This window comes from Typha angustifolia, chromosome 12 (assembly GCF_048772165.1).
Source record: "Typha angustifolia cultivar Huaian chromosome 12, ASM4877216v1, whole genome shotgun sequence".
Classification (NCBI taxonomy): domain Eukaryota; kingdom Viridiplantae; phylum Streptophyta; class Magnoliopsida; order Poales; family Typhaceae; genus Typha; species Typha angustifolia.
This window is the reverse complement of record NC_133250.1, coordinates 1637532-1651769: the sequence shown is the minus strand read 5'-3', so window position 1 is coordinate 1651769 and position 14238 is coordinate 1637532. Positions and strand designations below refer to the sequence as shown.

The window sequence follows — 14238 nt, the reverse complement described above, 5'->3', positions numbered from 1 at the left end:
TGAGCCATATGATTTAATGAATATGTGCAGGTAAGCTTAACTAAATCTCTGAGTTAAGTTTAACTATACTAAAATGATTACAAAAATACCCTCAACCAAGTCATACTAAGGGCATTTAGTCATTTTAGAAGTAAGGGTATTTTAGTTATTTTAGAAATAAAATATCTCTATTTAATGAAATATTCTCATGGTGTTGATTTAAATCTACCTCAAGATATTTTCTGCATATATTCACTAAATGATAGGACTCGATTAGTAAATAGTGAAAATGTAGGGTTACATTATAAAGTAGAGTGTTACATACACATTACTCGTAAGTTTTTTTTTTTATATCATTCACGAGCTCAAAGGCTAGATATGGGCTGGACAAAGGGTCAACCATTCCTAGATACAGAGGCACTTTAGGCTCCACCAAGCTTTTAGCTGTCTAATTTATGCTTCAAGTCATATGCGTCGTCGAACAATTGCTTCGAATCAAACGCCGCCGATATTTGCTCCAAACCGTTGCGTTGCCAAGCTGTTCTTCCAAGTTAACTACACTGCTGAGCTATCAATCGAATCAAGCCAAGCCACCAAACCACCAACCACCAAACAATTTCTCCACAATATTATTTGAGGTTGGAGTTTAACTCATGACCTCCTTGGTCACGAGTACATTACTCTTAAGTTTAAATAAGTTTAAAATACAAAAGAGAGGGTAAAGCGTAATTTGCTATAAACTATTTATAGACTTAGACTCTAAACTCTAATTTGGCAAAATTAAATTAAATTTTCATTAATAGAAAATATAGACCTAGAGTAGTATGCACTTATTATAACTCATCCAACATTTGTGAAACAAATGAAATTAAACTAAGCGAAGAAATAAAATTAAAATAAAACTTTAAATAAAAAAATGACAAATTATTAATTTAAAGGTCTAAATGATGGAATTTGAAGGTCTACCTTTGCAGGTTCCCCATGTTTCTATTTCGTTCAATTCTGAGTTGACCACATCATGCCATATATTCTATTTGAATTTGAATTTGAATTTGAACTTGGAATTCCAACACCAATTTAATTACAACTCCTAATCCATCTCAAACTTAAACACCATCTTCTCTAAGTGCTGGCAATCACTTGAACAAAATGTTGGTCAAATCCAACCTCATCCGATGGAATATTTTGGAAGCTATTTAAAGAAGAGGGTGACATTCTAATTGGAGTTGAGAGAATTAACTAATAAATATACACGATAAGGGCATCTATATCATTCACCCTGGCAATATATTTTTAAATATATTAAATCTTAGTGTTACTTGATTATTTTGTTGACTATGAGAGCATAATATTAGACAAAAAGCTAAAATGGAGAGATTGAATTATAATAGATCCATCATGCAAGTGTGACCAAAAAAATCTTTTGTATCATTTACACCGTAACGTAGAATATTTATCATTTGACACTGTATTTTGTTCGTAATGGCTAAGAAAACCCCTTAATGTTATTTTTTTCTTAACGACTACTGACTTTATAATGAACTTAATGACTTAAAATAAGTTTTCAAGACTAAGATGATACATATTTTTTCATTAGCTGTTATTAAATCATTCTTAACTTAAGGTGTTCTTAAGATATTAAATATAATATAGATGTCGAATGAAAGATATCTATATGATATAATGTGAGCGATAATAAAGATAATGTGTGATGTTTTTTTAAAAAATTTAAAAAATATATCCCTAGAACTCATATGAAACACCTACAATGAGCCATCTCAAGTCAAACATTCAATTGATAAGAACTAGTTAAAAAAAATGGCCATCAACCACTCCAAAAGATTAATTTAATTAAATAAGCCAGAAGAAGAGTTTAGTGATTCCAAGCAAAATTATATAGTTAACATATAAGCACCTTTCATATATTGGTTGACTTTATAATCCCAAGTCTTCTTGTGGAATGCTTCAAACTGCTCTTATCTGGTGGTGACCCATGAGAATTTAAAAGGAATTAATTTGGTAGAAGTCACCATCTGCTGAAGCACATCAAATGAAATAAGATATTAATCTGTATAAAAATCCACTTCAGCACTGAAATAAATGCAATTATTCATGTAGTTGAGTGTGGACAAAAAATAATAAATAAATATGTGCTTGACATTGATTGGTTTGGTGGACTAAATGGATAAAAACAAGGCTTCATCATATTACATCCCTAAAGCTTAAAATCCAATAATTTATTAGGGATAGCAATAGGATTGGATTAATTGAGTTGATATTGATCAAATTTAGATTAGATTATAATAATACAAATATAGTTTAGAAGTGTAATGTGATATTGGGTTATAGTACATAAACTTTTGTTAACTTGTGCAAATTTATAGGATGTTTGAAAAATAATTCGATACTAATCTCTAATTTCTCTTTGTACGGATAAAATAGAATCAGAATACCATACCAGCTATTAAGATCGAATAATATTCTCGAAAAATAGTAGTTATCTCTTGATTTCTAAGGGTAAAATAATCTCTTTACTTTTGCTCTAATCAAACCAATTTTATGTGGCTTTCTATTTCACTCAATCTGCTTATCTTTAATACTATTCAATATTTCCACTAGAAATGTTATACATGGTATTATTTCAATCTATTTCCATAATGCTTTGTTCGCGAGAAGTTATAGAGATAAACAATAAGAAAATAATTAAATTCTAGGTTAACGGAGTATCCAATTCGCATTTATAAATGGCCTTTTATTCCGTTTTGACCTGTAATTAAATAGGCAGAAATTTCTTTCAATTAGTTTCTATGAAATCATTGCTCATACATGTTATATATATATATATATATATGTAGTCATAACTTGAGTATATTGATCATGTTCAATAGAGGAGAAGTAAAAGAATAAGTCAATGGAAGTGCTGGAATTTTAATATACCATTCTGCATGTGAAAGAAAATAATAAAATGAAGTATTTGACCAAACTAGCCTCTCAAATTTTCTATTTTACACAGTTAAATACATAAATAGATGTGTTTTACATATCAGCAACAAATATAAGTCGCTAATTAAATCAACAATTTATATAAAAATCTAAAAACTACTAAAAAAACTTACTAAGTTTACGGAGAAATTTGTTTATATAGTGCGATTTTTATTGAAAAGTTGTTAAACTAAAAGGTGATTGATATGAAAATTTATCGCCTAAGATTTAACTGTTTTTATATAAGTTATTGATCCAGTAAGCGACTTATAATTAAAAATCATCATTCCTAGTAAGTGGCTTTGCAACTCACTTAGTCTCAAATTTAAGTTTGGAGATAAATTAGAACGGTGTAAACACAATTGTTTTCTTATGATTTCAGAACTAACTAAGAATAAGGATAAGTTGGCAAAGGCTCACTGCGCTCTATCCTTTTCCTTTTTAGCTCTTAGGCATTGCACTTTGCAACTTCAAGCAGGAAAGAAGTATGAACAGAAGCACAAAGTAGATACCAAACTTACATATAATGTGCTGCAATACACTTAGAGAATAGAATCCAACTTTTCCTCTTGAAAAAAAGAGAGATAAATGAAAGCATAAGCACTGGTTACCATGGTTATATAGAAGGTTAATTTGTAAACTGGAACAAGAGGTTCTGAGGAAAATGTTATATGTCTAAGTGAATTCAGATTTTTCATCCCAGAATCTGTCATTAGAATTGATATTGACAATAACTAAGTCTTGGCTTTATGGATAAATGCAGACGAAAAGATTAGAAACAGAGAAGTGTTAGACTCATTCTAAGCCCTCTCGCTTGTAAACCTCCAAATCCCAAGCAGATGTTTGTAATATAATAGGAGTTTCTTCTAGCTCCATTACAAGGATAGCTCTCACTCTGTATATGGTTGGACAAATATCTGAAAGGCTTGAGAACAAGCATTAATTAGATAATTACACAAAGTGAAAAAATAAATTATTGATTTAATTGACTCAAGGAATTTGTTGAGTCTTCAGGTTATATGAGCTAAATAGCGTCATTTACTTCCAAGAGGTTCAGAAACTGTCTTTTGCTTCACTGACATTTGTTCAGGTATGTGTTCTTTTGCTTCATGATGGGTATAGTTTGAATACATACATAACAGGTGATTTAGCTCTTTGAATCACCATATGACTTCTATTTATCTAACAGGTTTCCTTTTAAGATATTGATGATGAAGTAAATATGAATCAAATCCTTCTGATAGTTGAAGTATTTTATCCAATATTACTATCCATAATACTGTAGTCTATGTGGGAGATGGGCTCACTAAGCGGATCTCTATCATGGAATGTAAGGACTTTGTGAGAGTCTATCATTCAACGAGGTTGAGCATCTCCAATCCCTCCGTAGCCATTAATGTGCTAGTCTTAAGCATAAGCATATTAAAAGTAAGTGGCACTCTTAAGTCTAGAGTTTAATGGCTTTTAAGTGGGATGTGTAACACCTACTTTTTCTATCAAACAATAATAGCTCGTAGATGTTGTAATCTTATCTATTCTTTTTTCGCTTAGAGTCCAATAATATTGTCAAGGAATAAGACCTTATTGTCAAGGATTTTAAGGACTTCTACCATTTGCTTATTTCAGAACTAATTTCTGGTGACTTCTATACCATTTATTTAGAATTTCATTGTGACCTCCAAGCCCATTCTCACATGATAAAATTTGTACTACTCTATGGAAGTTGCAATTGGATAAGGCCTTAGGCACAATGGGTTTCAGGTTGAGTTTTCTGGGACCTAAGAATTAGGTCTGGTCTTAAGGCTTTTCCAGCATCTCGGTAACCTGCCTATTCAATGGGGTTAGACCCTTGTTGTGCTTATTCCTAAGAAGCCTATTCCATAGGGGATTAATTATTTTCGTCTATCTTGTTGTTTAACCTTTGCTACTGACTATTGGCCAGACTTCTAGTCAATAGGATAAAGTTGTTTGATATTGATGCTAGTTTTGTTTGAGCAAAATACTCTTGTGGCAAGTTGGTCTATCATTGTCAACACCCTTTGTGCATAAGAAATTGTGCATTCTATTAAGAGAGATGGGTGGTTGTTGTCTCATCTTTTAATTAAAATTGATACGAAGAAAGTCTATGATCAACCTAGTTGAGAGGCGATTATTGTGCTTCTTCGGGCTACAAGTTTTTCGGCTAAATAGATTGATTGAATTTTTTGATGCATTTCTTTTATTAATTACTCCTTTTTGATTAATGGGTTAATTTCTCCATGGTTTCCTAATATTTGTACTTTCTATTGATTTTATGCCCTCAAATTTTTACCCTTATTTTGAATGGGGAGATGAATATGGAGCTCTTGAAGGATTCATTTGAGTATAATAGTTATGTTTGTCACCTCATGTTTATCGATAATTTATTTTATTGTTACTAGGCCACGACTACAAACATGGACAATATCTCATTTGCCCTTGAGACATACTCCTCCCTCACCAGTTAGAGGGATACTTTTTGCATCCAAATTCTCTCTCCTATCGTGGGCCTCTATGCTACAGACAACATGTGTCACCGTTTGTTGAATTTGAATTTGATTCATTTCCATTTAAATATTGGATTCAACTAACATTGGCTTAAAATTTTAGATTGCAAAGACCTAATTATTAGAATCGATATTTGTCCTTGAAACTAGAAAAGAGCGAGTTTCTCATAGGATGGGCATAGTATATTAATCAATTCTTTTGCTTATTTGCATTTTCTCCAAGCTTGATATCCCATTGGGTTTATTTGATGTCTTGGTTCATAGTACTCGAAATTTCTTGTAGGGGAAGAAGCAGTCTAAGTGTGGTATGCACCATGAGGGTTGGGGTTCTGTTACCTTACTTCCAAGGACGGTAAGTTGGGGATTTTTGACTTTTGTTCATTTGGCTTTTATTGCTCATAAGGCCATTGAGTTTCTCTCCTCTTTCTCCTCTCTTTGGGCTTTGTTTGTCTAGGATAAGTATGACCCTTTTCGTCCTTGGCACTCTTGCATTAGGAAATCTTCTCCTATTTTTTATTTGATTGCTAGGACCTTGTAATCTCTTTATGCTAATTTTATTAAAATCATTGGCTCTAGCTGCAACACTACTATCACTCTCCTTTGATCCTTGATTATAAAACTCTTTTTCCTCCCGCTAGTATTCTCTCCTCCCCCATCCACCACGCATGCTGTGGCAACGCATATGGTCTCTTCCGATTGCCCCCGCATCAAAACTTTCCTCTGAAAACCTCTTTGGGGTCGTCTCCCTACTTATGCTGCCTTGTTTAAACACCTCTCTAGATGTTCACTGTGCTCGGTGTCTCTTAAGTTGTAAAACCAAACCATCTCTTTCTTATTGCCTCCAATTTTTCTTTATTTGCGCCACTGTTATGACTCAGTTCCATCTTCACTTTTTTCTTTTTTCAATTATTAGGTTAAAGAAGGGTGATTTGTAAAAGGCACATTGGTACAGCCCAAAAAATGCTCCTCTAGTTTTAATATTGTCGGTTATTCTCTATGTCAATTATGGAAGCGCGTAATATAGTTTGCTTTTTTAAGGAGCCCTCTTCGATTGCACCATTTTGGGAAATATTCAAGTTCATCTAAGTATCCTTCCTTCTCTTTCACTTTATCCCTCGTCGGATTAAGTAAAGTCCTCTCACTCCAGTTGAACTAAGCTCAATTTGGGCAAGGTCTGCTTATTGAGACCTACGGTAAGAAATATCATTTACATTGTTAGAGATTCTAGGTGTCCTCTTTTTACTAGTGCGGGGTAGATTCCTTGCACTAGTGCCATCCTTATGGACGCAACAACTCTTCAGGTTGGATTATATGCATGTCACACCTTCAATCTAGCTAGGGTTTATGCTATTCCCTCACTATAGTCAATTAGATCATCTTCAACAATAATTTCCCTTAATAGGTCTATACTATTATTTGTGATTGCAAAGATTTACTGTCACTTATCGACTTCGATGGTGCACCAAGATTTTCGGAAATGTAATGAGGTGGCTAATTGGCTTGCCTCCTATGCTCTTTCTTCCCTTTCTAACTATATATGTGATGGATTTGCGCCATGAATCTATCATTTTTTTATGCGCAGATTCCTCGACTCCTTTGCTGGACTGTAAATGGATTGTAACTTTTTCTGTGGGGTTGCTTTAGCACTGCCTTTTAATACACCTTAATTAAAAAAACTTTCTCGGAGTGCATTTTTTGTGTGCAAAAGACTAAGTTTTTACATATATATATACATTAATTGCACTTTATCTTATATGACTCGGCTTAATTTTACAAATTCTTATATATTTTTAACTTAAGTACTTATTCTCGTACGATCTTATATAACTTAAATTACGGTGCAACTGTTAAATTAGAGATTGATTTTGAAGATCCTTATTAGAGATAAAATTACAGATGATTAGATAAGCTTTTCATCACATTAAAAAAATTCTAATTAAATTTTAAATTAGAAAGATAAGATAAAATATGCATATGTTCATATTTTTATTATTTGACATTATTAATATTATTTTAGAGGGGTAAAAGGTTAATTTTCCATTTTAACAAATTTTAATGAGTCGAGCTAGCAAATATCTTAAAAAGATGAGATGTTTCATAATAAATATAGGTGGTTACTTTGTAAAAAAGCCCTAAAAATAAAGTAAAAACTCTACGGCCAGGATTCTCTCGCCACCAGCGAGTTCGGGCCACAATCCGATCGATCTAAATCTCCCAGGCCACCACGTGACCAGCAATACAAGTCTCTAAGTCTAAAGAGAAGACCAGGGACAGAAGGAAAGGACTAAAAAAGAAATAAATCAAACAAAAGGAGGAAAAGGGAAAAATAAAATTATATAAAGAAATAAAAGAGAAAGAAACCCTTCAAAAAAATCAAAACCCTCTTCGTCTCCCCCTCCCTTCCCCAAATTTCTGATCTCCTTCTCCCTCTTCTAATTCTCTCCTCCAATTCGTGCCCGATTCCTTCCTCCCTCTTTCTCTCTCTCTCGCCTCCCCGAACTCCAACCCTAACGCTAGTTTCGCTCTCGCCCGAGGTCCGTGAGGCCGAATTCCGTGCTCTCGTGCCGCCGCTAGAGCTATCCGGTTGCGAGGTGGGATATGGATGGGGGTGGGGTTCCGGCTAACTACAATCCGCGGACGCCAGAGGAGGTGTTTAGGGATTTCAGAGCGAGGAGGGCTGGAATGATCAAAGCCCTCACTACTGGTCTCCACTCGCTCTGTCTTTGTTTCTTGGTTGTTGAATTCTTTTGGGAGTTTAGCTCGATTTAATGGTTGGTTTGGCTTTCTTTTGGTGGTGCAGATGTGGAGAAGTTCTACCAGCAATGCGATCCTGGTGAGCTCTAAAATTTTTTCTCTATTTTAATTCCATGATGCTGGGGTTTTTGGATTTTGGGGTCGGTTATTTATATTTTGCTTCAAGTTTTTAGGGAACTTTTCTTGATGCTAGGGTTTTGTTGAAGTGATGTCTTCTGGGCAAGGGAGTAGTGTAATCTTGAGCGGTTATGACTTATGAGTAGTCTGTTAAGTTTATCTCAGCTGATATTGCAAATTATGCTGGATGCCTTTGGTATTGAGTTCTTTAAAAATCACTTCTTTTCTTGTCATATTCAGTTTAGGTGACTGTAGTTCTGTGTGCTTTTATTTGGAATTTATTGAGTTCTTATTTCCATTCAAAATTTAGTGGCTATTGGGTGTATCTAAGTGAACTTGAAGGATGCAGTGGGAGCTTCCTGCTAATGCTGAGGTAACGTGATTCTGCTTTTCAGAGAAGGAGAACTTATGTCTGTATGGACTTCCTAATGAGACTTGGGAAGTGAACTTGCCTGCTGAGGAAGTTCCTCCTGAACTCCCAGAACCGGCATTAGGAATAAATTTTGCTCGTGACGGAATGGATGAAAAGGATTGGCTGTCGCTAGTAGCGGTTCATAGTGATGCGTGGCTGCTAGCTGTGGCCTTCTACTTTGGAGCACGTTTTGGATTTGACAAAGAATCGAGGTACCTCTTTAGTTTCTTGGATGAAGCTGTTGATCTACTTTGCTGCATTGTCTAGCATACTCTTTTTTGTCATTAATTTTGACAATGCTGTCATTATGGACATTCAATTACAGGATGTGCTTACTATAAATATGTACACATATAGCTTGACTTAAATTTCTATCTTACAATGTTAATAGGGAGTATGATACTCCATAGAACTGCTTGGAAGGCATTCATACCTGCAGGAAGATACTTTAGAAAATCATTGTGGACAGGCATTCCATGGCTCATGTCTTTCCCAAAAAATAAATCAAATAAGCTCACCTTTCTTTGCTGAATTCTTAATCATTATTTTGAACTTTCATAACAAGTGAAGCATACTAGAGATGGCAATATTCTCATTTGTGCACATAAAACTCCATATAAATGTTGATTACAAGTTGCATAATGGTACTGAAGATAGTTTAAATTGTTGGTATTGCTTATCCAGATCATCATCTTTTTTTTCTTTTAACTGTTCTGTATGTTCCTCAGAAATCAGTTTGCATGTGAAGAGCTCTTTTACTTGCATCTGGTAAAGTCTTGCACCTTGGTGAAGTGCATGCTTCTCTTGGTTCTTGTAACTGTGGTACTTATTATGTTCATTGCCACTACACTACCATTCCTCCAAGTATAATCATTTCATTATCACTATTATCGGGAATTTCCATAGGATAGCTGTATCTGTCATGATGATAAACAAGGGTGTCGAGCCAACACCACCAGTGCATGCAACATCAGCTTGTCTACCTCTGGATTTTCTGTCTCTGTTAGGCCCAATTTTGCCTAGGATCTATAAGAATAGAGTTATGTTTTAAAATCCATGTTGTCCTGATTGTTCCCTGCATGTCACACTGTTTGCTAAGAAACTTACATATTTTGTAGAGCAGGACCTGCTACATTTGCCGCTTCTCTTATGAAAAAGTAACCTTCAACTATGACTATGTATTTTGGAATTTCAGCGGCATGAAGTTTGTAGAGGAGCTTATAATCCCACTGAATAGCTCCTTGTTTCCTCTTCTCGAGGGACTGCACCTATCAAATGTTATATACAAGCCAGGAGACTTGCTGCCCCTGCGAACTTTCTTCTTCAACATGATCAGCTCCCCGAAATTTATCAGATGCTTAGCTGGCTAATACACAAGGTTCAAACCAATGTTGTGAAAAGTGCTTGTGGTATGCTAGTGGTCATGTGACCACATAGCACCTATGGGGTGCATGGGTGCATTTGTGGGTGCATAGGCAGTTTAGTAATAAAAATATTAAAAACAAATTATATATAATTTACCTATCTAATTTATTGAATATTTTAGCATAACAAGCTAATAAATAGGTACAAGTTGCAAAGTAATAGATGGAGAATTATTTTCATAATATTCCATCTGCTAAAAATGCAACTTTCTAATTAAATAATTACTCAACATTTTCAAGTATGATAAGTTGCACCAACAAAATTAATCAATAAAAATTATTATGAAGCGGTATAAATATTTCACTATTATTGCATAGCGTTTTCATATGCGGGTGCATATGAAGTCAACATGCAGTCATTAACAGTCAATATGCCAGTGTGTATGTGTGTGCAGTCAATATGTTGGTGTACATGCATATGCGAGACGGCTGACCTATCACTTCTGCTTATACAGCCATATATGTGGTCTTTGCGGTTGGCTTTTAAACAATGGTTCAGTCATATGACATTTTCTTTTTATTTATAACAATTGGCCATCCTGAATCTTTTTACTAAGATTAAAGACTACAAATAAAGAAAATGGAGAAAATAATTTAGTTACTATTGATTGCGCTCAAAGTAGTAAAATGGCCACTATATAGTCTGCTGCGATGGTGGGCTACTATCTGCTAGCTACTGTGTCAAAATTCATTTCCAAGCCGTTATGGCTGTAGCATCGTGCTTAGAGGGCAAATCTGCCATGGCAACCACTACAAGTTTTTATTAGAACACTATCAAATATTGAAGGGTATTTTGATCTTGAAGTTGTGTGCGCTAAAAGAAGATTGGTCATATTTCCCTTTTTAACTAGCTTAATTTAATTTGGTGAACCTTTTGAACTTTTTTTAATTCCTTTATCAAACAAATAAAATCAGATTTATTTCCTAATTTATCTAATGCCCAACATGAGGAAAATTGGGATCAGCTCCTTAGCAGTAGATCTACATGATCTCCTATCTAAATTTTGTCAATTTTCTGCAATTCAATTTCTGGTTTTTGCACATTAAACTAAACCAGGAATGAAGTTTCTCCAGTTTTAGTTGGAATTTAAAGTTTACTTGGGCAATTGGTCTCAAATCAAATACTCAAGGTAGATGGATATGTTCCCCCTGTCAATTGCGTGTAGATTAGTTTATATAATGTTATTCTTTCTTATTGAACCTCCATAGATTCTGCTAGCTTCATTAACATTTTCAGCTCATGTATGGACTGTTCTCATATTACCTAGATAATCAGAAATTCTTCCCCCACTTTGGAATTACTGTATTTTCCTTAAGTTAGAGAATGTAGAATAATATAATTCTCAATCTCTGAAGTACATCTCTAATTATAAAACCATTCTTTCTTTTCTCTCGTTCTCGGCTTCTGTGGTTTTTATTGTCTGTCTTCTCTAATTCCATCTTTTGCCACCAAGATTTGTCAAATTTTGAAGTCTTTTGTAGGTCTGCTCAATGTTTTATGAGCTTTCATGTAATTAGCATGTAAGTTGTCAATTTTATATCATATTAGTCTTTTCCTCAATTTATTTATTCACTGCCATCAAATTGGTTGTTTTTGACCATGTAATTATAGATGCTTCTGTGGTCTCTTCTTGTCTTTTTCGTAGATTGGTGGAGCTTTTATTGTCTCTGATGTGTTTTATGTTTCTTTATGTGATTCCTTCTCTCTCTCGTATTGAGTCATAAGTTGCTTCAAATAGGACTCTAAATGATTGGAAGCACTCTTGTAGATAACAAACTTCTATGCAGATATGATACTTGTCAGACAAGTTGTCCTCTAAAACTGTTCCTCTCTGATTTGTCTTATGTGGGTCTTAGTTTCTGAATGTGACATCAAATAAGATGTAATGGTTAACTGCCAGTTACAAGAACATTTGTGTTGGATCCACAGAAATTGTTTGTACAATCACATTGTTTCTCTGAAGAATCCTGTTATTTAGCTGTTATTTTGCCCAAAGAATTGTAGAAGTTCATTCTGCCTGTCCTCTTCCCTCCATTTAATATTTGTATCCAATGCATAGAATAGTCTCCAGGTGGTTGATAAAGGTTCCCATGTGAACCGTGATTGCAGGAGGCGGCTATTCAACATGATTAATGGTCTTCCCACTATTTATGAGGTTGTGACAGGGACTTCCAAGAAGCAATCAAAGGAAAAAACCACAAATAATGGCAGCAAGAGCAACAAATCAAGCTCTAAAGTGAGTATGGGTACTTTGCATGTTATCTGCCATCCCTTTCTATATTGCATTTTGTCAATCTTATTACTGCTTTTGTTACAATTTCACATTCAGCCATCACGACAATCAGACTCGCACACAAAGACCTCAAAGATGACTCCCCTGAAGGATGAGGAAGAGAGTGAGGGAGAGGATGAGGAAGATGAGGAAGAGCATGGGAACACTTTATGTGGTGCTTGTGGTGACAACTATGCAAATGATGAATTCTGGATTTGCTGCGACTTATGTGAGAAATGGTTCCATGGTAAGTGTGTTAAGATAACTCCTGCCAGGGCTGAGCATATCAAGCAATACAAATGTCCTGGTTGCAGTAACAAGAGGGCTAGGACATGAAGGTTTGAAAGGCCTGTGGATTATGCCTTGTGTTTGCACAAATGTTCAGGTGGATAACCTACCATCTTGGTGTAGCAGCAAAAGATCTGTATGCTCCAGTGATGCTATTAGTTTAATGTCAGTTTAGAGGTTAATTGTGTGTCTTATTGGACATCCTTGTAAGTTATTGTAGTTATTTAGTACTTTTAGTACTAATCATGCTTCTTTAGAACTAATGGACTTGTAACTCATGACAAGTGTCCTCACTTTTCTTAACATAGTGCTTATTTAGTTGACATACTTCTATTGTCTGTGGATCTATTGTTGATCTCTGCTATGCATTGCATCACAACATATCTGCTTGGAGTAAGCAAAGGACCAGAACCCCAATGTCTGCCCTTTAATGTGTTTGGTGTTCCACTTTATTGCAGTTTGGACTGCTTTGCCTTTTTCATTTTTGCCTGCTTACATCAGTATATGCCCTCCTAAAATAGATTAAAGGATGATAATTGTAGTCAGTACCTGTCTTTTTTTTCTTCAGATAACTAATTATTTATGACAGAAATTGATTTCTTGGGTTAGTTACGATTTAATTTAGTCATTTAGTTTCCTTATCCAAGAATTTAATTCTACTAGAATGTACCTTTTATTGCAACTGTTCATCAATTAGATTATTGAAAGAAGCTCGTGTTGTTTGAGTATTTCTTGGGTTCAAATTTCAGCCATATCTGTTTAACTGACACTGTTGAGTTCCACTCTACTTTCAAAATAACAAAATAAAACAAAGCTGACAAAAAAAATAACAATGACACTAACAGCAGAATCACACACACTGTTTGTGAATGATGCTATTGGCTAGTGGCTACATCAAATTAAAAGACAAGTACATCAAGTAGCATTTGAACTAGATCAAAGGAAAAGGAAGAAGAAGCTAGTTATAATACTGAGACACCTAGGTTGATGTTTTCTCTAATGAGAAGTATAGCCTTCTGTACATACTGGCATAACATCCAATTCACATGCCTTAAAAGTTCTTTTCACTATAATATGAGATGAAATCATGAGAGTTTCAGTCAAAGAAAAAGGAAAAAAGAAGAGAGAGAGAGAGAGATTGTGTTTTCTTTTCTTTTTAGCTTGGTGATGTATCAAAGACTTTATGGCATGATGTGAGGGCTTGCCTCCTCTCATAGAGCCTAAAAGTGCCATGAATGATGCTTAATTGTGCAGCTGGGAATTTCCTGTATCCAGAATGTTTGAATAGAATAGATTTGCATGTGAGCAGTGTTATTAGTTAGTTGTTAGTACTCTACCTACTCAGATAAATGCTCATGCATGTGAAGAAGTAAATGCTGCAGGGTTTCTTTTGTTTCTGGTAAAAAGAATTTGTGGGTTCACAACCTTATATTGCAGGAGATTATTATTATTATTATTATTATTATTATTATTATTTTGAGTTT

The 14238-nt window shown here is 34.6% G+C and overlaps 1 protein-coding gene across 2 annotated transcripts; it reads left to right on the top strand.

Annotated features, from left to right (window-relative positions):
- Nucleotides 1–7844: 7844 nt before the first annotated feature.
- Nucleotides 7845–13079, top strand: LOC140771917 (PHD finger protein ALFIN-LIKE 8-like). Of its 2 annotated transcripts, none has more exons than XM_073113747.1 (5): nt 7845–8190; nt 8287–8319; nt 8753–8981; nt 12259–12430; nt 12524–13079. In XM_073113747.1, exons 1-5 carry the CDS (start codon nt 8085–8087, stop codon nt 12800–12802), a joined length of 819 nt encoding a protein of 272 aa, XP_072969848.1. In that variant the 5' UTR covers nt 7845–8084; the 3' UTR covers nt 12803–13079. The 2 variants fall into 2 exon arrangements, with proteins under 2 accessions (XP_072969848.1, XP_072969849.1); XM_073113748.1 differs by having other exon boundaries at nt 7847–8190; nt 12304–12430.
- Nucleotides 13080–14238: the final 1159 nt, after the last annotated feature.

Bases quoted from the DNA above. Each gene is read 5' to 3' on its own strand.
- LOC140771917 (XM_073113747.1), top strand. From the start codon at position 8,085: ATGGATGGGGGTGGGGTTCCGGCTAACTACAATCCGCGGACGCCAGAG. The intron at 8,191-8,286 runs GTCTCCACTCGC...TTGGTGGTGCAG, and splicing joins GATCAAAGCCCTCACTACTG to ATGTGGAGAAGTTCTACCAG. The intron at 12,431-12,523 runs GTGAGTATGGGT...TTTCACATTCAG, and splicing joins GCAACAAATCAAGCTCTAAA to CCATCACGACAATCAGACTC.